Here is a 26,573-nt window from a genome sequence, read left to right as displayed (position 1 = left end):
GCAACCTGCGTGACCGCTAAAATGGGAATGCTATCATTGGTCACGATTGTCTATGGATTAAAACGGCGTCGCTCTTTATGTTCCAATCTCTGTGGTTAAAACCCAATTCTATGCAAAGGAAGTTAGGTAGGAAACCACAAGAGATAAATGTTGAGCAGCCTTCCCCAAACGGGTGCCCTCCAGATGTAGTCCAAACACATCTAGAGGGCGCCAGGTTGGAAAAGGCTGATGAGGAGCCGTGGGTTTGATTTCCAGAAGGCCAAATGAATTAGTCTTTTGAAGCAAAAACGACGAAGAGTATTGTAAGGGGGAGGATCCTCATTCTCTTTTACGCAAAGATACGGAATTATAAGGGATCCGTGGCGGTAATTTAGGCAGACCCCAAACACATAACACAAGGAACACAGGAAGGTGACTTTTACTGGGTCAGACCACTGCTCCATCTAGCCCAGTATTGTCAACACTGACTGGCAGCAGCTCTCCAGGGTTTTAGGAAAGATTCCTTCCTAGGGAGTGTGCTCTACCACTGAGCTACAGCCCCTCCGATAATAATGCTGAATAGTATGTTTCTCCCATTCTAGTACAGACAATATTGGCAGGGCAATTTTTGAAATATTTTTAAACAGAAAAAAACATTTTCCCCACATAAGATTGAAACAATCATAACTTTGCTTCTACTTGGAGAAGGAAGATGCTGCTGTCCACTGCAGTAATATAGTTCAGAATATACTAGAATGCGCGGGGGGAAGGATGGTTGAGAGAAAAAACATCTCAGGATATGGGAGACTGAACGAGCAGCATTCCGAAAACGAACAGAGACTAGTTGACGTTTCCAAACCAGCTGAACCTTCATGTATATATGCAAACTAGCGCAATATCTACGCTACTTTGGGAGTAAGTTCCACTGACGTTTAATTCTACGTAAGCGTGCCCGACCTGCTGTTTTTATATGTTTACTGTTGGCCTGTTTCATCTGTGTATTTTAATTTGCTTTTATTCTTGTTGCAAGCCGCCCTGAGATCTTGGCTCTGTATTTATATGCTGCACCTCGTTCACAGTCTGACAGGAAGCTGCTGCTCCACGAGCTACACCGCAGCCTCTAAAAGCTCCTCGTGACGCTTCCGGCAAAGATTCTGAAGTCCGCGCGCCACCCACTTCCGCCCTCGGACCCTCCCACTTCTTGCTGCTTCTTTTTTTTAAAACCACCGAATTGCTTACCTAGAATGTTGGCGACGGAGTAGTGCCTGTGACGTCACCCGCGAGCGTTCGGCAGGCCGTTTGGGCTCAGCCCACCTGGGGGAGGCGCGTTCTGTTCCGCAAGGAGGGGATGGTCCGTGGTGGATCATGGCTCCCGCCGCTGTCGCCTCCGCCGCGCAACCTCCCGAGGTCCAGTTCGCTCAGAGGCTGGCCGCTAACGAGAAGCGGATTCGAGACCGGGCGCTGAAAAAGCTCCGCGGCTACATCACTCTCAGGACCCAGAATCCGGCGGGTAAGAGCTGGGGAGGAAGCACGTGGTGCTCGTGAGGGGAAAGCAGCGTGCGCTGCTCTGCCCTGGATCCAGGCTGAGTGGCGAGGAGGGAGACGTCTCCGGACAGGCAGTCGCCGAAGGAATGGCAGGAACGGACAGGCGTGAGACCGAGGGGACACGAGGAGAAACTCTGCTCTTTGTAGCCTTTGTTAACTTTGTGGGGTAAATGTGAAAAGTGAAAGGAGTACTGATCTGGTTGGAGTTATTCTGCCATACTTAATTATCGGGCAAACAGATGTGTATTGTCTGAATAGGCAGGGGCTGTTGTAAGACATATATAAAACACATTTTAAACATTGAATACTGTATCTTTAATAGTTTTTAATTTTTGAAAACCACCCAGAGAGTTTGGCTATGGGATGTTATAGAAATGTAAATAATAACAATAATAGCGTTTCCCCTTTCTCTAATGCACAATTTCCTTTTTCTGCTTCAGGTAGCTTTACCCAAGAAGAACTATTAAAAATATGGAAAGGACTATTTTACTGCATGTGGATGCAGGATAAACCCCTACTACAGGTATGTCAAAACTGTCCACGTTAGAATGTTTTATAAAGGTGATGTCTGTGTGATGGAATAATAGAATCCCAAGATGATGCAGATCATGATATGTTGTTATTGGGTGCAATTTAAGAAAATTCATTTAATTTAAAACCCATTAGAGAGAAAATTTAGAAATAAGTTTGTTAATTTGTTATTAACCTTTTAAAATCTTCCCGTTTCCCCCCATGGGAATCCCCTGTAAATGCTACAGAATGTCTGAGGTGGTGGTGGAATGTTTTGTGATATGGGGCAGAGAGGGAGGGATCCCTGGTAATCAAGCAGATGGACCTTCTGTAAATAGAATACTTACGTCCCTGGAAGACAGAACTTAGAATTATAGAATAGTAGAGTTGGGAGGGGCCTAAAAGGCCATTGAGTTCAACCCCCTGCTCAATGCAGGAATCCTGACAGGATTAAAGCATACCTGACAGGTGGTTGCCCAAAGTTATCTTGAATCTAACTTTATGCCTGTGGATGCAGTTCTCTGTTTATGTATGTGCAGCCCAATCCTATGCATGACTGATTGAAAAGAAATGTCATTTTGTTTAATTGGATATACTTCAAAGAAGTATTGGACAGGATTGGGGGGACCTCTAGCCAGCAGGCCAAAAATTTTCCATCCAGGCCATGAGCCTGGATGGGCACAGGCCCTTTTCCCTCAAGATCTCTCTAGGAAATCTCCTCTCTTATCTCAGATAACTAATAGGAAATACCAGATCATCTCCCAAGAAAGACAGTCTTCAGCACAGTACAGGAGAACCTGCTCTTATCTCAAATAAGTGATCAGAGATGACAGCAATTTAAAGGCATTTAAACTTTAAATACCTTTAGATTTTATAATTGAGCTGTACTTTGCATACTTGAAAGTTATTGCACAGGGACTTCTGAATAGATATGCATAGAGTTGAGATGCCCGTTTCATGCCTGGAAGCTATAGGACCTCAGCCTTAATTAGGTTAAGCTTTCTTTTATTTAAATAGGCATAGGGTTCCAATTTATACAAATAGTTTGACTACTAAAGTGGGCCTCTGTGGCATTAGATTTTTACTGTATTAATAGAATATAAGAACACAAGAATTTGCCTGACTAAACCTGCAATTCTATGCACACTTACCTAGAAATAAATCACATTGATTTTAACAGGGCCTTATTCTGAATATACATGTATATGATTGCACTGTAAATGTATCTTCAAGTAAAATTACAATGAAAATAGTGTTTTGAATCACTTTTTAAAATTTTGAGCTTGCTAAAAATAGTAATAATCCCTCGCCTTTCATAGTTTATAACCAACTTAATATAGCAGTACTTAATCAAGTATCATGTGAAATATGTGCTCCAACTACTAATAATCCATAGTCAGGGGGATGCAAACGTTTTTTAAATTCATCTCTTCATAGTTTATAGGTTATCAGAATGATAATGAGAATACATCTTTCACCAAGCACCTCTTAGCATGCAGAGTGCTTGATGGTGGGTATTTTGTGCATTATCATGTCAGGAAACTATCATTTTATAGATGGAAGCGAAGTTGAGGAATACATATTTCCTGATATCCACACAGTCAATTCATGGCTGACATGGATTTTGACCCTAGTGAACCCCCAAGTTCAATAGACTATGCTGCTGGAGACTACGTTTCTATATTTCTAGGTGTTGAATTTTGAGATGCATGTGTAATGTAGATCAGTGCTCTCTGAATTTAAATGCAGATTTATAACATCAATCTCTGTTGGTCTCTATGTAAAAGAGTTGTTCCACACACCTGGTGCTTAATGTCCTCGAGTGTTCGTCTGTCTAGTATTTCAGGATGTTCTTATATCTATCTGTGACAAGCTCATTTGTAGTGGAGATAATGTTTTGGCCTTATTGGTACTTGAATTGTGCCAAATCTCCAAATGGCTTTTTGTGTTTATGGTAATTTAGAGAGTGATTTCAGATTTCTGGAGGGGGCATCTTCTGAAAATGAAAGGGAATTTACTTTTTCAGCACTGTATGCTAAAAATAAATCTTCCATTTTTTAGGAGGAGTTATCAAACAATATATCACAGCTTGTTCATGTAATTGAGAATATGGATGCTCGTAAGTCACATTTTTTGTTTCCTGTTTACTTGGGGGGTTTCTAGCCAAGGGTGTTTTATATTATACAGATGGACACATTTAAAATAAGACATTTTATGTCCTGGACATCTTTATCTTGGTTTTCCATGTAACTCCAAAGCAGCGTTTGGACAGCTATTGTTTGATGACAGGTCTGCCTATCAAACTATATGCAAAGAGCTCAAATAGTCACTTCTGTATGATTCTACTTCCTGGACAAGCCATCAATGTTGGCATTTTTATTTAGCTGCAAAATCCCATTAACATGTATGAAATTACCATTCAGGCATTCTTGCAGCTGCACCAAAGCATTGCTCAGCCACAGCCGTACCACTATAGAAACTTCTGAATTGGTCCTTGTATTATTGGCTAATAAAGCCACACAATCACCTTCATCTGGATAGATATGTAGGATTAAACATTGGGGAATGGGATGGGCTTGTCAACTTTCTAATGCCACCCCTTGTAGTTTTTGTGCTCTCCCTGTGATTTGAGAGCAGGGAGGCATAACTACTCCCATTGAGTTAAATCCAATGTCATGATAGTGAGCATTCACCAGTGCAGGGGTAGGCAACCTTTTGGGGGCCATGGGTACAATGGGCAATTTGACATCACCACAAAACGGCTGCCATAAGAGCCTTGGCTAGTCACAAAAGACAAATAAAGCCCAAAAGTCTTGAGTACAAGGCAGAGGTGGGGGCTGAGCCCCAACGCACTGAACACCTCATTAGAAGGCAGTTTTCAGCACCAAGAAAAATCTATTTCACAGAAGGCAAAGCTTTTCTTGCTGCACCACTCTGCCAACTCGTTCCCCCCTATTTCTCTTTCACACATGCATCCTGGATCACTACCCATAAACTCTCTTTCTCATACGCACATTTTCATTCCCCCTTCTACTCTTTACACAAAAAGATATGGTCACTTTTTTCAGGGTTCTTCTGAAATTCCTTTCTCATATACGTGCATCCCCTATCCATTCATATGCACAAGCACAACACCCAGGTTTCTCCCAGCTGACTTCCTGCTGCTTTACCTATTGCTCTCCTCGCCATCTTCATGTCCTAAGAAGGCCTCTGAGCTCCACGTGTGGCCCAGAGCCATTCATAGGAAATGAAGGTGGCAGCAGCTGGAGGCTCTCACTTTGCTACGAACTGTTTCCAGTGGCAAGAAAAGTTGTTGATTTAAAAAGCAAAAAAACACAGCAGATGTCAAGAAATGTCCCTGTGGGGCCAACTGTGCCCGTGGGCACCACATTGCCTAGCCTTGTGCTAGTGTGACTGAGCCATCTCCCTCTCTCCTCCATCCTACAGCCCTCCGCATCATCCAAAGGTCTGTTCTAGAGGGCTTCTCAGTCCTCCAAAGCACATTTTGGGGGTGCACAGGGGAGGCTGCAGAGGGGAGGATAAATTGCCGCCCTCCCAGTTCTGCTGATGGAGCTGCTTGTCAGTGGCACAGTGCCATTGGGTTTAAACTGAAATTCTTGCATTTCCTTTGTATGGAAATGAACCCTAAAGAAGTGGGCCAGTAGCTATGCTGGCTGAGAATTATGGGAGCTCTAGTCCGACACATCTAAAGGGCACCAGGCTAGGCAAGGCTGCCCTAGGGTCTTTGGCTCCAGCTATCGCAGGGATGCAGCCAGTTCACTGTTCGCCTCTGAGGAAATGCTATCCTCAACAGGAAACAGGCTTCTCCTACTTTAAAGCATGCCACAGAGACTCCTGGCTTTTTGCTTCCTTGGCCAAGCCTTCTGTTGGGAAACTCAAACAATATTTTCCCCCTTCACTTATGAAAGGTGTTGTGAAGATGTTTGTGGTGGACTATATGAATATTTAACATGATAGATATGGGACCTGAAAATTACCTTTATTATTCCACTGCAGGGCACTTGTTTATTCAGACTTTCTGGCAAACCATGAACCGTGAATGGAATGGAATAGACAGACTGCGCCTAGATAAATTTTACATGGTAAAAGCTAACTCTTCTACTGCTGTTTAAAAGGACAGAGCAGAGCAGCCCCTTAGTGTTGTGGGGTGGAAACCTTTCCACTACTATATAGTTCCACAGGAAGTTTCCCACTTCTAGAAATTCATTTAAGTAAAATTGGTTAGAAACATAATGAGTGCAAACAATTGTTTTCAGTATCTTCTCCCCACACTTAAAATCTAAATAAAATATGGGTGATGTATGCTATTGTGTTGTCATCTCAGTATTCCAGTAAAAATAATTTTTAAGCAAAACTTTGAATTGAGTATTTAAGCCACATTACATGCACTTTATTCATTTTTTTTTCATAAGCAAGTATTTCAGTTCAACTACTTTCAGTTATTGGAAGGAGTTTGTATTTATATAAATTTATACAGTATGTAAATGAACATTTATTTTGGGGGTGTGTGTTTGTTTACTAAATAGAAATCAAACATGCTGAATCAGATCTCGGTCAATTTAGGGCGGTTGGAAACCCAAATAATTGCTCACAATGTAGTGTAACTTTTGCAGTTGTTTACCTGCGTTAATAGCAAAGAGGCTGATGAATGGTCACATAGCTTAATTATGTTGATTTTGTCTGTTGAGACCTTATACAACTTTGGGGGGCACAAAGTTGTTTCGATTGCTGTGAGAATTAAGGAATTGCTGGTAGTGGGTCAGTTTAGACATCATGCCAAACCATGGTTTGTGCTAACCATAGTTAGCATATGCTAAGAACCCAAATTGTCGTTTGAATTTCCAGAAGCATATAATGGTTTAGAGCTGCTTATATGCCTTTGGTTTTCCCTGCCCTCAGTATTCAAGTTCACTCCCTTCTCCATGAAGCAGCAACCTCTAGATACGGTGTGGTGACCATAACCATAGTTCGTCAATCCAGACATCTTACCAAACCATAGTTTGCAAATCCATTTCAAACAATAGTTTCGGATTCTGGGTTAGTGACCAATCTCACACCATAGCTTTTCAGGGCTCACTTCCCTTTTGGCTGTTCTCCCCTCATGACATAATCCCATGAGGGGGAGAGCAAGACTACACCTGTGGATCCAACACCACCATCACTTTTTTGCTGCTCTCCCCACCGTCCATGTGTTGATGTCTGAAGTAATGTCTGCTCTATGCATTTCAGCTTCCTGTTTGATTTTAATCCTTGCTCACGTTGGGTTCTAAGTTGTATGGGGAGCCCTGCCTCAGACCTCTCCACCATATGTGGGGAGAGGGCCCTGCTCTGCCCCTCACACAACTGTAATCGCATGAGGGGGAATGCCCCCAAAAGGCTATTGAACCAAAGTTAAGGTTCCTTAACTTGAAGTCTGAATGGAGCCAATGACAATGATAGTATTGGCTAAGTTTCTGTGCAATATTTTCTCCTCAAAGGCTTCCAGAGCTGTAAATAACATTCAGGTTAAAATATATATATATTGATGTTCTGGGCCCTAAAGCCTTGGACCTGAGGTTCCCCACCCTGATTCTAAACATGAGAAAATATAGGCATGTTCAAAAGAGGTTAGGAGTGTACAGATTTTGTAAAATCCATTCTGTCTGTTTTGTGAATTGTCAGGTGCTTTTCATTCCTTCTTTCCCTCATTGATAGAATTGGATTTTGTGCAATTTCCTGAATTTGTGCAAATTCGCATTTGTAAACAATGCACAAATCCCCCCCCCCCACATGCATTTCTGTGTTTTAGCATGTAGGGGAAATATGCATTTCAGCTCGTGTTTTATGTATTTTTCTATGACTAAAGTTGTCATTGGTTACAAAGTCTGTCTGAGGATAATTTTATTTTGCAAACATTCCTGTGACTTCAGAAATTGAGATAAGTGCATCTTTTCTAACTTAGTTGATCCGCATGGTGCTGAGGCAGTCCTTTGAAGTACTGAAAAGAAATGGATGGAATGAAAGGTAGGTGACACCATAGAATCGAGTGTGTTGGTATTTTTGTCTATGAGAAAAAGACTCTTGCCCAATCTAATCTGTTGGTGAGCCACCAGTGAAATATCTTTAGCTATGTCTGATAGACATTATGGGCCCCAAACCGAAAGCTTATCTTTTGCACACTTACTTTATATATATTTTTGTGCAAGTCTCTCTCTCTCTCTTGGCTGCAACCTTATGCACACTTACATAGGAGTAAGTCCTATTCAGCACAGTGTCAACTTACCTTAAATCCCATACTTTTGCATTTTACTGGGAAATAAATTAGATGTCACTATATTTATCATTAGTTTATTGCAGATTACCCCCTAGTAAGTGTACATAGAATTGCAGTCTCGGTATTAGATTTCAGCATTTGTACTTTTATACAGCTTAAATCTCTCATATTTACATCCTGCATTTTTTCTAAAGACCACAGGGTGATATACATGGGAAATTCCCTGTTCTATCCTCACACCAATTCAATGTGGTAGGTTAGGTGGAGAGAGACAGACAGACAGACAGACAGACTAGCACCGAGCAATTCAGCTAGCTTAGCGGAGGAGAATGGATTTGAATGCAGGCTTCCCCAGCCCAAATATTATGGTAAAACTGCACAATAAAGGTGCAATCCTATGCATGTTTAGACAGAATAAAAGCCCTACAGCTCCCAGCATGCCCCAGCCAACCATGGCTAGCTGGGACATGCTGGGAGTTGTAAAACATTTTTCTATCTAAACATGCATAGGATTGCATCCTAGAAGAGAAATCATATATGCCTACTCAGATGTAAATCACATTGAATTCAAAGGGACTTAACCTGGGAACAACAGTGTCTAGATTGCCAGCTAAGAGTCTAGAAAAATAATGTCATGGCTGAGTGGAAGATGACAAACTGCAGAAGCCACAAACGCTCAGATTTTATTTATGTCACTAATCCTCATATTTGTGAACATTGCCTATTATAGTTGCAGACTAGAGGAGATTGTGGACTCTTCAGGCCAAATGGATAGAAATCCGTGATTTAAAAAGTAAATAAGTTTCCTTAACTAAATTAATATTAAACAGTCTGGATATAAGATTGTTAGCCCTATAGTCAATCCCTAAACCAGTGCCTGCTGCCTGATACTTTGAGTTAAAGGAGGCTTTTCTATGTAAATAAAGAACCAATTTATCATTTCTCAGGTGGAAGTATTTACACACTACCTACCAAACATTGATGAAAATAAACTGCACTAGTCTTGCCCAAACCAATTATTAGACCTTAATTCTACCTATCAGTCATGGACATTTTATTTTTCCTTCCTACTTTTTGGGGGTGGGGGGGTGGGACTGGGACAAAGGCAGAGCAAAAAAAAAAAAGTGTAACCCTGGAAGGAGAAAGAGAAGGCCAAACTGAGTAGATCTCTGTATTACCATACTTAACCTCACAGACTCTTGTGGATGCTGGCCGTGAAAAATACAGTAAATGGGAAGATTTAAAAAACATTCCCTCTAAAGGTAAAAAAGGAAAAGATGTGAAATGTGCACAGTGACCCAGTTCGTACATCGCAGTATAATTCCTGGTTTGTTATATCCAAGAATTTCTGGGGACAGCCAAAGTGCCAAGCACACTGCTTCTGTGTCCGTTGTTTCAGCTTTCAATTAACTCAGGAAAAGGCATTCGTGGGTTGTTTAGTGACATGCGAATCTGGAGTTAACCCAGCAACAAAACATGGACAATTAAAGACCCAGGTTTCACATAACGGCAGCAAATCATGCCTTAATTAATTCACCCATGATTTGCCGCAGTGCGTGTTGGATGCATTCCATGGGCATTTTGAATATTCAACCCCTGATTGGGGGTTGCTATGTGACATCCAAACCTGAACATTAATTGTGAGTTGTTTAACTGATATTAATCAGTTAAAGAACCCACAATTAACCTAATAGCTAATTAATAGTTAACCCATGATTTGCCACCACCATGTGTGAACTGGGTCTATAATTGCCCATGGTTTATTGGTAGGTTAACCCTGGGATGTTTAATCCATGAAAAACCCAAGAGTTTCCAAGTTCATATGTCATGAAACAATGGGTTGTTCCTGTGTTGTTCATTGAAAGTGTAAATGACAAGTGCAGGAGACAGTGCACTTGTCACTTCGCTCAGGCCTGGGAATTCCTGGGTTAAAGATCGCAGCAGCTGCAGCATGATGTGCAAACTGGCTCAGTGCAGCAAAGAGATGCAAATCCTGGTTGTTGTAAGAATGAAATAACTATAAATAGTACTCTGTTTAGTTGTAAATTAACATGGCTTAGTCGTTAGATTTGCACCATTGTGTAGGAATTATATGAAGAAGTATTAATGGAAAGCTTGATTTAAATCAGTGATTAATTTTAATCTGCTATCACTTCCCCCACTTCACTACCTCGGTGCGAAAGCTATGAAAAAGGAGAGCTTTTGTTGACTATATTTAAGCTGTGTGGGCATCCCTTCTTAAGAGCTATTGCCGTTTCTTCCATTCTGTTGGAATGCTAAATATGTTTATTTCGGAAATTATTTTCCATTTCCCCGTTGCAGAGGGAGGGGGGAGCATTAGTATGATTTGTTAAAAGCACTCAGTACAACTTCCTTGTGTATTGTGTTGGCAGAGGAAAATAAAATCTGCATGGTGGTGCTATTGATTGATTGCACTATGAGAGAAGTTGGGAATTCTTCAGCCAGCCTCTGTTGAATCTCCTCCTATCCATATAACTCTATTTTGTTCCCCACAAGGCTCCTATGTTTCTACTTTGATTTTTTCCATATCAAAGAAGATGCTGGGTTTGCTCCCTCTCTGCCCTCCTTCTGCCAACAGGCAAAGACGGCTTTATTCGAGCAGGCCTTTGGATTGTAAACAGACCCATTGGGCTGCAGGCTGATTTTACTTGTTACTGTTGTGATTTTAGTTGTATTTAATGTTTCTCCAGGTTGGTGTGAGGAAGGCATCCTAGAACTGTTGTTTTTAAATGGATACTGTTGTTTTTATACTACTGTTTTTATGTTTTTAAATTTTGTATACTTTTTAAATGTTTACTGTTTTAAAATTTTGTAAACCACCCAGAGAGCTTCGGCTATGGGGCGGTATATAAATGTAGCAAATAAATAAATAACGGGTTATCTCATCCTATCGCCCAGCAAAAGCAGGGTCTCACGTGACTGAGTTTTAAGCCCTCTATATCAGCCTGAAGCTCCTCCTAGGCAGTTCGTGCCTGCTTTTCGCCCGGGACAGAGCCAATTCCCATCTCCTCCTGTCTCAAGCCTATACTTATCTCTCTGTCTAAGATTTTTTTAAAAAACTTCTTACCTTTTTGATCTTCTTTCTTACAACCAGCCTTTATTTTTCACCTTCCCTTGCCAAAAAGAAAAAAAAGTTTCTTTTCTGCTTCTTTTTCTCTGCGGCTTGCCTATCATTCTCCATGACCCCTCCGGCAAAGAGAAGGGGCCTGAAAAGAAAAAGAAAACGATGACTCCTGTGAGAGTCATTAATCATGCATTTTGTGTCCATCATACCAACTAAATCAATGCGTGCATATTTTCCCGGCCCACCTAATTGATTCCAAATTTTGGGTTTTGCCATTGTGCAACACGGAGGCCTAGTGTAGAATCCTAGAACAGCCTTTCCCAGCCTGGTGCTCACCAGATGTCTTGAAGTAATTCCCAACATCCCCCAGCCACCATGGCTATTTGTACTTGTAGACCAACGCATCTGGTGGGTTAGTGAAAAGCCAATGAAAAGGGAACCCAGTGGGGAATGTGAGAAAAGCCAAAAGCAAAGGGCGAGACAAAAAGGTGTACGGATGGCTAAGTTGGGGAAAGCTTTTCTAGAACACTTGTGCAATTCTAAATCACATTACAACTCCTTCTGGGCCAACATAGTTAAAACTAGGTTTAATGGCATTTTCATAATACGTTACAATATTAAAATAGGTTTTTCTCAGAATCATAGAATAGTAGAATTGGAAGGGGCCTACAAGGCCATCGAGTCCAACCCCCTGCTCAATGCAGGAATCCACCTTAAAGCACCCCTGACAGATGGTTGTCTAGCTGCCTCTTGAATGCCTCTAGTGTGGGAGAGCCCACAAGAAGATTTGTTCAGAGAGTGTGTACTGGTGAGATATTCAAGTCTGACTCTTTTCTCCTTGAGAAGCACTCTTCTAGAATGGATAAAATGTCATATAACATAAGCCAGCTGAATCAAACATGCCTCTCTCCCCCCCCCCCCACAACCTTTTTTTCCCCTTTTTCCAGTTTTACTGAGCCATTTCTGAACATGCTGATGAAGGAGATTATTCACCCAGACAGCAATGCTGCCATTGGGATAAAACTGCATTTTATTGACATCTATCTGGAAGAGCTGGCTAAAATTGGGGCTAAAGAGGTAGGACGCCAAATGGCTGCATACTGCTGTGCTGTATCGCAAGTCCTCTCTATAAAATATGTTTTAAACCAGCACAGTCATTTCTTTTGCTGCAGAAGTAAAGACCAGTTTACTTATTGTGTGTGTGTTGTTACTTTTCCTTAGGAAGCACTGATGTAGTACTATTATCATCCTCAAACGAATTGCATCCCACACACATAATATAACCAAATCCTCCCCTAAAAAGACCAAGTTTAAACAAAGCAGAAAGCACTAGCTCTTATAATACTTTCCCTCTTGCAAAGGGGAAGGAAGCAATATTCCCTTGGTGTGTTTTTCTGTTTTGTTTTATATCGTCTTATTTTGGCAGGCGGTATCAAAAAAGTTCAACATAGTACATAATAAGCATTGTACTGTTCATGATATAAGCACCCAGTTGACACTGGAATAGCTGTTATACATAATGTAAACAACTGCTCAAAATTCTGATAGGATTTCAATTAGTGATGATGTAATAATTCATAAATACGCCCTATATCTTCTCACGTTTCTCATCATGGGCTAAATCCAACATTAGGCGAGACGACATCTGCTCATCTGTTTCCCTTCCCCTCCCCCTTCCCCCATGCTCCCCAAATCTGCTCTGGATGACTTCCCAATCCTGTGCAGCCGATGGGGGGCAGGGGCAGGGGGGATTTGATTTTCCTTCAGTGTCCATTCTGCTGATGGAAGGGCACCATTGGCTACAACCCCAGATTTCTACTGTTGCGTACTAGGGCCATTTCTACACCTAAGAGTTATCCCAGGAAAATGGAGGGATCGTCCCTGCCTGCTCCAGGGATCTCTTGTGCATCATTTGGATGCACAGGAACAATCCAGGGACAATCCTGGGGGGAAAGTCAGGTGTAGAAACAGCCTAGATTTCAGTTTTAGTCATTTCAGCAGGCAGCCAGTATTTTTCTCTTTTGGGAGGAGGAAAAGAGAGGATTTCCTTTCTGTGAATTTAGTTGTGGGTATACAAAATTATGCTGCAATTGTAAACTGCCTTCCTGTCCCTGCCCCCCATTTACCATCATTGCTCTTCCCCAGCAGCCAATGGCTAGTAGAATAGATGGGCCGGGTTGCTGTTGAACTAACCTATGTATTTTATTTTTACAGCTCACAGCAGACCAGAATCTCAAGTTTATTGAACCATTCTGCAAAATTGTTGCCAAGACCAAGGAGTAAGTTCAGTAGCTGGATTTTGCGGCTTAGGTTGGCTCTGGGAGTGAAAGGGTTGTCTGTGTTGTTGTTGTTTTTCATAAATGGCATCTGAATAGTCTTGCGGAGAAAAAAATGAAACGTAGGCCGCTGAGAGGGTGACACTGGCATGTTCACTGAGGAAAAGCTAGCTTTCTTTTGTGCGCCTGACAGTGAAAGTGTGAGTAACTATGGGAACCACATCAGTTTCTTTGTACTGATAATAAGAAAACCAGTTCTTGATCCTCTAGAAGCTGTTACTACAGTGTTCAGAACATTAGAGAAAAGATTAGATGAATCAGAAGTTAATAGCTCTTGATGAAAAATTCATGGGATTGGCTGTTGGTGGTTCCTTTATTTTTGGCAAAACTCCACTCATGAAAGACTAAAAAGGGTCCCCATCCATTTGCCATTTTTTGATGCCCTTTTTCTTTCCCCTCCAATGGTTCAGTCATCTTGTGCTGCAAGCCATCGTCCGTGGTATCTTTGAAACTATTGTGGACCAGTCCCCATTTGCCATAGAAGATTTAATGAAAGAACTGAGAGCCAGCAGCGATGAAGACTTATCAGAAGATGATGAATGGAGCGATGATGAGAATAAGCTACTGGCCAAAGGTAAGGGCACGGGCCACTGTGACCTCTGGTAACCTCGAGATGGACTACTGTTAGGCATTCTGCCTAGAGCTGCCTTTGAAGACTTCCCGAACAGTTAGTTCAAACTGCAGTAGCCCACATACAGCAAAAGTGAGCTGATGGGAAAGTATAACACCTGTGCTAAAGGATTTGTTTTCCAAACACAATTTTAAAATGTTGGTTTTGGCTTCTTGAGGGCGATTGCAAGATGTAGTGATGGCCACCAATTTGAATGGCTTTAAAAGAGATATTAGACAGATTCAAAGAGGATAAGGCTATCAATAATAATAATAATATATTAATTTCTTACCCGCCTCTCCCTCTGGATCGAGGTGGCATACAACACAAATACAAAACACCTTAAAATACATATAATTGATTAAAAACATATAAAACTAATATATTATTAAAAAGCAGCATATTAAAAGGCATTTTAAATTCAACTGGGTTGAATTTTAAAATTCAGTGGCTGCAAGTCATGATGGCTGTATGTTACCTGAAGTCTCGCAGGCAGTATGCCTTTGTATACCAATTTCTGAGGCACACGAGCAGGAGGATGCTATCGCACTCACAACTTGTAAGCGTCCCAAAGGCAAGAAGTTGGCCACTGTGTGAGCAAAATGCTGGAGTAGATGGACCTTTGGTCTATTCTGCATGGGCGTCTGACGTTCTAAGGCTTCGGTCCAGTTTTTCTTAAGAAATTGCCTTCTTCCATTTCAGTCCCTGTGTTCTCCCCGCTCCACACTGAGCCCATCTGTGGTGGTGTTGCTTAGAGTTCTGCCTTAGCCATAGCCTGGACTAGCCTTCCCCAATCTGGGGCTTCCAATTGTATTGGATAGAAACTCCTATCATCCTCAACTAGTGTGGCTGGGAATAATGGGGTTTGTAGTCCAACACTTCTGGAAAGCATCAGTTTGTGAAAAACTGGCCTAAACAAAGAAAGAGCAGGAACTTCTTGATTCTAGATAGCTGCTAGAGGCCTTCTTCCAATGTTCATTGGTTAAAATGACCTTGTAGAGGATTTTATACTTCTTGTATCTACCATACACATTTTTCTATCTTCCTCTGCTATTGCTGATTGTAGAGTGTGTGTGTCACAAAAAATAAAAATTTAAATGGACATGGTTTTATATTGTTGTTGGAACATGGCCTCATAGATCTCCATGAAGTCTCTTCTGTGTTCTGCCCTGAGTGCTCTGTTACCCAGGTCTTCAAAGTACTTGTTAAATGTGTTGGTTTTTTTCTTTCTGGTGCAGGCAAGGGCTTGCCGAGCAAACTTTCGCTAGGTTCTGAAACACAAGATAAACTTTTTGAAGACGCAGAAGACAACATTGGGCCTGTTCTCCAGGTAGGTATCAACTTTGGCAGGACGTGCTAGCAAATTTCTTGTTAAACCTGATAAACTATATAGGCTTCTGTCTTTTGAACCCCTCCAAATTAATATTAAACTAGTGAGCTTTTTCTTTGGACATTGTCAAAACACCATAGTGTAATGTTTGTTTTAAGAATAGACTGAATTGCTGTTTTTTGAACTGCAAGATGTCAGACACCAATGCATGCTGAGCAGTTTTGCATGTATTGGCCTGTAAATGAGGGGTGCAGAACCTTAGGCCAACGGTCCAAATCTGGCCCACTTGGGGTCCAAATCTGGCCCTTTGGGATTCCCTATATGGCCACACACCCTTTCCCCCAACCATTGATTGCTCGGTGGTTCCCGGCATTAGTGCATCCCCCCCCCCCCCCCATTCGAAATGGTACGGTGGACCCAGTGCTCTTCAACATTTTTATTAATGATTTGGACAAGGAGGTACAGGGAATGCTTATCAAATTTGCAGATGATGCAAAATTGGGTGGGATAGCTAATGCCCTGGAAGACAGAAACAAACTTCAAAGTGATCTTGATAGGCTGGAGCGCTGGGCTGAAAACCACAGAAAGAAATTTAATAGGGATAAATGCCATGTTCTACACCTAGGAAAAAGAAACCAATTGCACAGTTACAAGATGGAGGACACTTGGCTCAGCAATACTACAAGTGAGAAGGATCTTGGAATTGGTGTAGATCACAAGCTGAATATGAGTCAACAGTGTGATGTGGCTGCAAAAAAAGCAAATGCCATTTTGGGCTGCATTAATAGAAGTATAGCTTCCAAATCACACGATGTACTGGTTCCCCTCTATTCAGCACTGGTTAGGCCACATCTTGAGTATTTCGCCAGTTCTGGGCGCCACACTTCAAGAAGGATGCAGACAAGCTAGAGCATGTTCAGAGGAGGGCAACGGGGATGATCAAGGGTCTGGAAACAAAGCCCTGTGCGGAGAGACTGAAAGAACTGGGCATCTTTAGCCTGGAGAAGAGAAGACTGAGGGGAGACGTGGTAGCGCTCTCCAAATACTTGAAAGGTTGTCACACAGAGGAGGGCCAGGATCTCTTTTCAGTCTCCCAGACTGCATGACACTGAATAATGGGCTCAAGTTACTGGAAGCCAGATTCTGGCTGGACATCAGGAAAAACTTCCTGACTTTTAGAGCAGTACGACAATGGAACCACTTACCTAGGGAGGTCATGGGCTCTCCCACACTAAAACATTCAAGGGGCAGTTGGACAACCATCTGTCAGGGATGCTTTAAGGTGGTTTCCTGCATTGAGCAGGGGGTTGGACTTGGTGGCCTTATAGGCCCCTTCCAACTCTACTATTCTATGATTCTGGTTTTGGTCCTACCATTTTTAACTTTGGCCCCGTCCACCACTGGAATGTGACTCTTCCGCCCCCGCCAAGATCTTCTCCGAAATGAAATTTGGCATTTGGGCTGAAAGAGTTTCATCATCCGCGCTATAAACAGTCAAGGCTCTGGATTTCCTGAGGTGTGGTTCTTGATCCTACTGGGATTTCTAAAAGGGAGGCCTGAGTGCTGTGGAATTAATAACCTTCTGCTGGAGCTGAAGAATTATGGCGGGGGCATGAATGGACTTGGACTGGTGGACAAAGTAGCATAAGGTCTTGTAGATTCAGTGAGGATTCCAGTGTGGCAGAGTGCATTTTAGAATGGTGTCGTGGTCATAAAGTTTGAACTATTCTGGTCTGAATAATCAAACATTGCTGATCTAAGTTACTGTAATGCATTTCTTTTTATTTGATAGTTTGATTATAAAACAGTTGCTGACACACTGTTTGAATTGGCCAGCAGAAAAAACACGCCTACTTTTAACAGAAAGCGCCTCTACAAAGTGATTAAAAAGTAAGTTCCATTGAAGCCTCTGACTCCATCTTTGCTTAGGCATATTGGACTCAAACCTAGCCAATTATTTCAATTTTTCACCCCAATGACTACATGCTCTCCATCATGTTGTACATCTCTGTGTTTGTGTGGTTGAAACAACGCCAAGACTTTTTTCCATTTATTTTCCAGGTTTCAAGATCTTGCAGAAGGTGAGGGTTCAGCAACATCTTACTTTGATTTTGTTTCCATAAAGAATTCTACAGTAGCGGATGGGGAAATAATACAATCATGTTAGTCTTGCAAGCTTAGGAGGTGCTTCATTTTTATAGGGCATTTGCCTGAATTCATTTATCTAGGGAGGAATATGATCCATGATTTTCCAGTTCCCAGCATAACCAGTTAGGATGTCAATCAGATTACAGTATTTGATGCTTTACAGGGGCCATATTCCTTTTGAGGGTGGGCAAACTGTCCAAGAACACATGCCTCACAGTGGGTGGAACCAAAGCCAAATGTGGGTTGGGTTGGGTTGGGTGGGGGCCCCACCCCTTTCTCTCTCATCTCCCCTTCTCCCCACCCAGCAGGCTGCCAGGAAAGGGACAGATCACTCATGCCAGAAGTCTGAATTGATTGCTTTCAGAGGACTTCTGAAGTGAGTCCAGGAGCCTCAAGTTGACCACTAGCCCTGTTTTACAGTTTGGGAAAATGAGATATGGCCTTGCTCTCCCCTTTAAACCAAAAACTTTATGTTCTTAATGGTTTAAAATGTTGTATACTTGTTTTTAATGTTCACTGTTTTTAACTTCTGCAAACCACCCAGAGAACTTCGGCCATGGGGCGGCATATAAATGTAAATAAATAATCTTAGTTTGCGTGACGTGTAAAATCATAGCAAAAGATGCATGCCGGAATTGATATTTGCCAGAATAGGCGAAGGGTTTTCAAAAGTCTGCTTGCTTTGGACAACTCTCATTCAAATATTTTCTCACATCAGGGTCCTTTCCTCAAGATGATTTTCCTGAAGATGTTTCTACTGATGAAGATGATGACACCTTCAGCAGAAGGAAGTGGAAAAGGAAATCTGGCAAACCTTTGGATCCGTCTAAGCTGGAAAAAGAAGGTAAGAGAGTAAGCAACTCGCAACATCTTGAGCAGCCCACTAACGTAGGCTGAACCTTGCTGGGGGTGAGCCCCATTCAGCTCAGTGGGACTTACTACTGAGTAGACATCTGGACTGCACTTTTCTCTTCTTTCCCAGCAACTGACCAATTTTTATTGAGATTCACTATAATGATAGAGTGCCTTTTCTGGCAATGAGAAATGCCTCTTGCTGTTGGAGTAGTGGTGTTAACTGGAGGGAGTAGACTGTAGGTTGGCTCATGTTTTGTGCATAAATATCAAGCACTTTAATGTGGAAAATCAGCCATAGTAATTATTATGATTATATTCATCATTATCAGCCAAGATCAGCCATAGTAATTATTATGAGTATATTCATCGTTCTTATCAGCCAAGTTCCCTGTTAACCTATGCAATAAGAGCATAACTGTTGCTGTGTTGGGGTGAGATCCCTGGATCATCTTTAGCTGTTGTGATGAGATGGAATGTTGAGGAAGTGAAGCCTCTGGGAGATGATAGCAAGGACGATACCTGATGGCAGTATTTATCCCTTGATATTACTCATGGGCCCCAGAACTCAGAGGCCTATATTTTTTCTCTGTCTAAAATAGGGGTGGGCAGCTTTCAGGGTTTGAAGGGCTGCATTGCTGCTCCAGAACTCACTTGGGGAGGGGGGTTTCCAACACCACTATTGTGGCTGCTGCCAAAAGGGGGCGCTTTTCTTGCCACCATGACTGTCTTTGCTTACAAGCAGAATCACACTCCCTTCCAGGAAAGTGATTCTACTTCCAAACACAGTGTGTGCTTCTCATGGGCCTTGTTTTCAAGCAAAAACACTGTTCTTTGGGGGGTTTGCTGCCACTACTGCAACAAATTTGGCAAGGGTGGTGGCAAAACAACCATGGCAACCGCTTGTTGCCCACTCCTGATTTTAAATGGAACTGGGTTCCCAACTGCCGGCATAAAAGGCTGCTACTCAACAGCTTCATTTTTAGTTTTAAAGCCATTACATTTGTTTTGACAGAGAACGCTAGCAACAGAAAAAATGGTACTGAGGAAGGGGAAGACAATGCAGGAACACAGAAGAAAAGGAAGAAGCGAAAGAGGAAGGCCAGTCCGATGGATGATACTTGCACTGTTGCTGGAAGTAATGAGATGGTACCAGTCAAGGTAGAAGACTCCAAAGACCAGGACCAGGACGATGAATCGTCAAATAGTAAGAAAAGGCAAAGGAAATCTTTAAGTATGGAGACCAGTGAAGCTGGGTCTTTAGGAACTCCCATTGGAGGGCTCGGTGACAATTCTACGCTGAAATCACTGACGTGTTTGGTAAACAGTATAAAGAAACAGCCAAAGAAGAAAAATGGAAGCCCGCAGAAGGCTCTTATTGAAACTGTCTATCAAAACGGACAGGCTCATGTTAGTACTGAGGAAGATCCTGGCCACTGTGCTACAGTAGGTCATGATAATAAAGCGATTAAGAAGAAACGGAAAGCAGAGCCTGGGATTATCTCTGGAAATGGTTTTTCTGAAGAGGCTGCTCAGCAGTCAGAGAGGGAAGGTCTTGCCGAGTCAGAATGCCCAGTGTTGCAAAAAGTGAAATTGAAGAAAAAACAAAAATTGGGGAATTTAGTCAAAATTAGATGTTCCAAGCAGAAAATGATTGGCTTAAAAAGGCAAAGGAAAATCAAGGAAGTCCAGAATTCCATAGAAGAAAACAAACTTGAAGCTTCAAAAAAGAAAAGCAAAAGCAATGTAAGTAGATCCATCCTGCCCTAATTTTTCCAGCACCGCTAGCATGTATAGTGCACAGTGGCGTCCATGTCCATAGTCCATGTCCCTCAACACTCAGGAAAGGGAAACCTAAAAGGGAGCAGGGGTGAAGCCAGTTACCTCAGAAACTACCCTTGGTCACCCAACAAACCAGGAGCTTGGTGGGCCAGTTGAAGATTAGTAGTTCCTTTCTCAGTCTGACGTAAACAGTCTATTAGGCAGTGCAGTCTGATGTGCAGCTCTATACATACCACAGGATCTATGTGGTCTTGCCTCCAAACAGCTATGCTTACATTCCAGATCTTTCTGCTCCCTGCTTAGGAGATGCGTTGAATGCTTAGTTTCACTAGTAAAAAAAAGAAAGTAAAAGAAATCTAAGTGAATAGAAGCTACCATTTAAAGAGAAAGAGTTAGTCCCAAAATAATCAAGTTTATTTGGATTTTTTAATTATTTTCTCAAATGGAGAAATGTAGGCTTTTACTCTCGCTCAGCGCATAAGCAAATGGCTTACTATTTGTATTTCCATGAGAATTTAAATCTACAATTCTACATTCTTTTGTAAAATATTATCTTTATTATGTATTTAACAACACTGGGGTATCTACAAATTAAAAAAACAATGGTCTACCAGTTGATTCAATCAAAGCATCTCAAAACAGATGTACACATCAAGGTTTATTTTTGTGAACTACCCAGAGAGCTTCGGCTATAGGGCAATATAGAAATGTAATAAATGAAATGAAAATATCAAGGGCTGTAATTCTTAATTGATTTTGCTTATTGTCACAGGAGTTGCATGTCATCTTACTGTCATTTTGAAACCATAATTTTTATTTTTTGTCAACCACAAATATTCCCAAACTTCCATATAAATATATCTTACAACCTGTACCCATCTTATCATGTATGCTTTTACCGGCTCCATTTCGCATTAGAATGTTTAAGGTATTTAAAATATTTTAGATAATAGGTGTTTGTGTAGGCTGATGGAGCTGTTTCTCAACATCTATTTCTGACTCTTTAATGGGTGAGGCAGCCCCATGTCAGATGCACACTTACTTAACTTTGTGTAGTATCCACACTTACTTAACTTTGTTTTTCTGTCTATAATGCTGTTGCTAACCTGAAAGCTACAGTGAAGTATTGCATCAATGCTCTTTTATCTCCCTGCAGGGCACTGGGGGTGCTGCCTTTCTGCTGAAGAAGAAGAAGAAGGGGGTGAAGGCAGGAAATGACTTCATGAAATTTGAAAAAACAGCTCTACCAAAGCCAGTGTTCTTTAGAAAATCTAAAGGGAGCATTACCTCCATGCAGGTAACTAACACTGACTGGGTCTTGAGAGTTGCCTGAGTTTGTGGCTCAAAGACTTCTGAATAGGTCATTAGATTTCCTTGGAACCTTTCCAAGAAGGAGAAATAGCCATGGTGTGCCATGCATTGTTGACTGGGAGAAGACATGTCACAAAGGGCAGGAGCCTATCCTGCTCACATGACAGCAGTTGTCAAAAACACCCGGAATGAGTGGAAATGCTCCCTTGTGGAACAGGGCATGGGGGTGGGTCTCACAGAAGGTAGCTCGGCTGACTTGTCCCAATCCAGAAATGCGCATTTCTGAGGTTCCTTTACAAAGCGTGAGCTCCCTGTTGTGCTAGCGGGTGGGGTGGTGGTGTCCTGCTGGCACAATGGAAGGAGTGGGAGTGAAGTGACCCCACTGGATACTGCCCAAAGGCTATGCTTCCTGGCAAAATAGTTACATTGAATGCTGGACTACATGAAATCATTCGTGTTGGAAATGACTGTTGACTGGATTAACTGCTATCAAACCACATGTGCCATTCCATGGGTCTTTGCATTTCACATGCAGAGTTTTGTTTTGTTTTTAACTCCAAATAGGATCAGCTAGGAGGGCACAATTATCAAGATCATTATAGGCCACCCTTCCTCAACCCTGTTGCCCTCCAGATGTGTTGGACTACAATTCCCATGATCCCACAGCCATCATAGCTGTAGGATTACAGGATTTGTAGTCCCAACACATCTGGAGGGCAACAGCTTGGGGGAGGCAGCTGTAGGCATAGAGGGGGAAATATTTACCCTTTCTTCCCCTGCTTTGATCCTAAGGACAATCCCTACTCTGAAGCGCTCTTGCTCGCTCTCTCACACACACACACGAATAGGGGATTTCAAATAACAGCTTCAGAGGAGAGATTTCCCTCAGGACTGCAGGAGGGGAAGAAGAAAACCTTAAATTCTCCCTTTTATTTTCAGTAACTATCATGGACACACACACCAGCTGATGTACCTTGATTAATGTTCAGAAAATGTTGGAAGGCCACTGCCTGTTTTAGGATGGCCTTTGAGAGTTAAACTGTAGGCAAACTAATCATCTGAAGAGGCTTGTATTCATGGGGCCATGGTTTATGCTGGTGATGCCTTGCCACTGTTGTCCTTTTGTAGTAGTGATTACAACAACTTTAATTGTGTTTGTGAACCACCTTGAATGGCTGGAGAGACCTGGTGAATGAGTGTGTGTGTGTGTGTGTGTGTGTGTGTGTGTGTGTGTGTGTGTATATGGTTTAAATACTCCAGAAAAACAACTTTATCTGCCACTATTGATCTCTCTTCGTAGTTAAGCAAGCTAGAATCTTCCATCTCCAAAAAGGTCACATTTGGACTGAATAAGAACATGACTGCAGGTGAGTTCAGATAGACATGCATGCCTTTTTTACGTCCCTGAAAATAGGCAGAGGAAGCCGAGGAAGATGGAATGCAGTTTTAAACAGCAATTGCTGAATTTTAAAAACAGGTTTTGCATTCTCACATAACCGTGATTGGCATCCATTCACTTTAATAAGAGAAAATGAAGCAGCCTGTGAGAACTGGGGTGGGAACTATACTTTCGTTCCCTATCATTGGGGTCACCACAATCTAGGCTGAGGAAGAAGCTTTTCCCCAAATGAATTCTGTCCCAAAGGTCATCTATTGTACTAGCACCCATAGTAGTGATTAGCTGCTGGCAGCGATATTGATAGCCTAATGCAGCTTTGCCCAACCTTGTGCTCTCAAGATGTATTGGACTACAGCCCCCACAATCCTCAGCCAGCATGGCCATTGGTGTGATGGGAGTTGGACTCCAATTCATCTAGAGGACACCAGGTTGGGGAAAGCTGGTCTAAAGTAAAGTTTCTCAAATGCTGTCTACAAACCACTGGTGGTCCACAAGCTTTATTCAGGTGGTCTGCAGAAAGGCTGTGGAACAGTTGAGAATATCTTCTTAGCCCTGCACTTGATTTATTTTTGCTGACACTGAAGATCAAGGCCATTTTGTCCAGGGCCGGACTATGGAACAGGCTAACAAGACCTTGGCCTAGGGCCAGTAGCTTTCATAAGAAAGCACTAGTGCACTCTACTAGTGTGGAGAAAGGGCCCTTTCTTAGCAGCTTGGATGAGAGCCTTCGATTTCATAATACAGCACTGTTTTTGATACTGCTGCGGGTGCTAATGTTATTAAAATACTCTACTTTGATTATAGAACAAAAAGTGTATTAAGTGATCCATTGAGACCCCAGTAGTTTTTAAGTGGTGTGTCACATATGTATTGAGAACCAGTGGCCTAAAGTATATAGATCTTGCCGTATTGACAGGCCCTTTGCTGATAGATACAGAATCCATTAGGGAACTGCAGTTTCCAGTTTTTCTCCATTCCCTTAGAATCATTCTTGAAGGTTGGAAACCATTTTTGCATTAATAGCTGTAGCAACCACATAAACACTTTTATATGCCTAGCAACAGGATGATGCAAGACTTACATTCTTGCTTTTAAATCTTTGTTTGACAGAATTTAAGAAGACCGACAAAAGCATCCTAGTCAGCCCAGAGGGAGCCTCCCGGGTGGCTTTCAATCCTGAGCAAAAACCACCCCACGGGGTGCTGAAGTCCTCGTCCAGCTCTCCGGCAGAAACGCCTCAAATCAAGAAATTCTTTTTCGCATCTGCTAAGAAAAGACCAACTGCTATGGACTTCTTCTAAGCCAATCAGGAGAAGAGTAGTTTTTGTACAGAATATTTCAGTAACCAGTTATTTCTGGAGGTATTTTTGGAATCTTCTTTTCAGAGTTAACCTGATAGTATACAAGGTCGTGGTCGTGTGACTCGTGATGCCGTTACTTTAATGAGCGCCTCTTTGGCTGTACATTGAAATGGCTTTGTGTATGTTTTAACAAAAGAAAGGTAATACAAATGGAACATGACCTTGGCCTTCCAGTTATGGAGACCTTACTTTTTAAAATAACCGTATCACGTGGTGTATGAATTTGTAAAGATTTATTCTAAACTGTTGCTGCTTGCACTCTGTTAATCTGTTGTTGTCTGTTTTTTCTGGTAAAGAAGTTTCAACTTTTATAGGCTTACATCCAAGCACACAAGTCCTCTCACCTCATTCCTGTGCTGCTTTATTTCATTTCCCTCACAAGCCGTTTCCGTTTCCCTTTTATTTTCCTACCAAAGGCTTGGAATCGAAATACAGGGTCGTAGTCAGTGTTAGTCTAACAAGTCCCATTCATTTCAGTGGATCTATTCTAAGTAGGACTAACATTGGTTACAACCCAGAATATCTGTTCAGATGAACTAGTTCTGTAGAAAACAACAACACTTCAACCTCCACTGGTTTGCCAGTTGCTAATGCACATCTCGTTTCTGACTATCCCAAGTGCTCTGGTTGGCGCACATTTCCTGAGTACATGCAGTGGCATTGTTCGCTCCTTCAGATTTGATCCTCCGTTTGTATAATGTGTGTGTTCTCATTAGTAAATGTTAGCATTTTTTAAAAGCTCTTCTGACCTAAAAGCCCTCTTGTGGGGGCTAGGTTTTCATCATTATTCTCCCTCCATTAAAATGAATTCCCTTAGAGCGGTGTTTTTATCTATTTCTGAAAGCCTTAAAGCCTTTTGATACAGGGTAAAGATGGTTTTGAAAATAAGGCCATGATTTTAATCTGCAGTGTAAGATTAAATTATATTCCTCATAGAATATGCTGGTGTGCCTGTGCCTGTCTTCCTTTTCCTCTTGATTTCAGTACAAAATGGTGTTTGTTTTTATTTCTTTGTCTCATTTTGGTACCATATCCTTAATTTACTTCTGGATGTTAGAATCTCAGCCCCTAGCATCTATTAAATACAATATATAGCATGAAGACCCTGTTAAGAAAACTGTGTACACATAGAAGAGGTATTATCACTGGATCATGTGGATGGTTTTGGTTGCTTGCTTGCTTTTTCTTTTGGTCAATGGATCTTGGTAATGAAAATACTTTATTTCTCTGCTTTATATTCCAAAAGATGAATGGTTCCCCCGCACCAGGGGTGGGCTAAAAGTAGACCCCCAGATGTTTTGGACTTCATCTCCCAGCATTCCTGACCATTGGCCATGCTGGCTGAGGCTGATGGGAGTTGAAGTCCAAACTATCTGGAGATCTATCTTCCACCCACTGCTGCCTTGACCATTTAATATTTCTAAAACGAGTTTTCATCAAGCTGCAAATTAGTGTTATTCTTGATTGTGCTTTTAAATGTTTCCGTCTATTGTTCTGAGAGGGCTTAATTCCCTCCCCCCTGTCCTTTCAGTTTAAATCATGTGAATCGGTTAAGGATGAAAATACGTGCATTCTGAGGCCTTGTATCAAATAATGTATATCTTTGTTAACTCTTCATATTTGCAAATTATAATGTAAAAAAAATCTTAATAGAAATCTAAATAGAAATCTTTAAACTGACTGATTTACTTGTTGTTATAAAGGCACTGGGGAATTGGAACCAACAGAAGTCAGCAGTTTGCTTTTGGAGAAGAACATGCATAGCAGCAGTTGTATGCACATTACTTCTGGTGTTGTAATATTCTCCAGCTACAAGCACCTAAAGATATTGAGGATGAGTTGCTTTCATCCTTCTACCGACCTGAACCTCTGGATTTAACGCTTATTCTATTAGCTATAAATGGTTTTGTTAACAAATGTGCTACAGAAAAAAGTCGGAACCAAAGTCATTACTTGGCATCCACAGGCGGCTGCCTGAGCTATCCTTTACATTTTTCCTCCCAGTCTGGTACTCCAAATGTTGTGTCATCATTTACATTTCCAGCAATGGG

General features: G+C 41.7%; 1 protein-coding gene across 1 annotated transcript; it reads left to right on the top strand.

The window, feature by feature from the left end:
* The first annotated feature begins 1,323 nt into the window (after nt 1-1,323).
* Nucleotides 1,324-25,460, top strand: RRP1B (ribosomal RNA processing 1B). The gene is made up of 16 exons (XM_063126568.1): nt 1,324-1,489; nt 1,965-2,047; nt 4,096-4,153; nt 6,052-6,137; nt 7,997-8,058; nt 12,341-12,470; nt 13,608-13,672; nt 14,140-14,303; nt 15,578-15,669; nt 17,462-17,559; nt 17,731-17,750; nt 18,536-18,661; nt 19,685-20,415; nt 21,608-21,748; nt 23,063-23,129; nt 24,272-25,460. The coding sequence occupies exons 1-16, from the start codon at nt 1,345-1,347 to the stop codon at nt 24,460-24,462; spliced, it is 2,259 nt and encodes a 752-aa protein (XP_062982638.1). The 5' UTR covers nt 1,324-1,344; the 3' UTR covers nt 24,463-25,460.
* Nucleotides 25,461-26,573: the final 1,113 nt, after the last annotated feature.

Source organism: Elgaria multicarinata, chromosome 5 (assembly GCF_023053635.1).
Source record: "Elgaria multicarinata webbii isolate HBS135686 ecotype San Diego chromosome 5, rElgMul1.1.pri, whole genome shotgun sequence".
In the NCBI taxonomy this organism is placed as follows: domain Eukaryota; kingdom Metazoa; phylum Chordata; class Lepidosauria; order Squamata; family Anguidae; genus Elgaria; species Elgaria multicarinata.
Note: the sequence above shows the minus strand (reverse complement) of the source record. Positions and strands in the feature narration are given on the sequence as shown.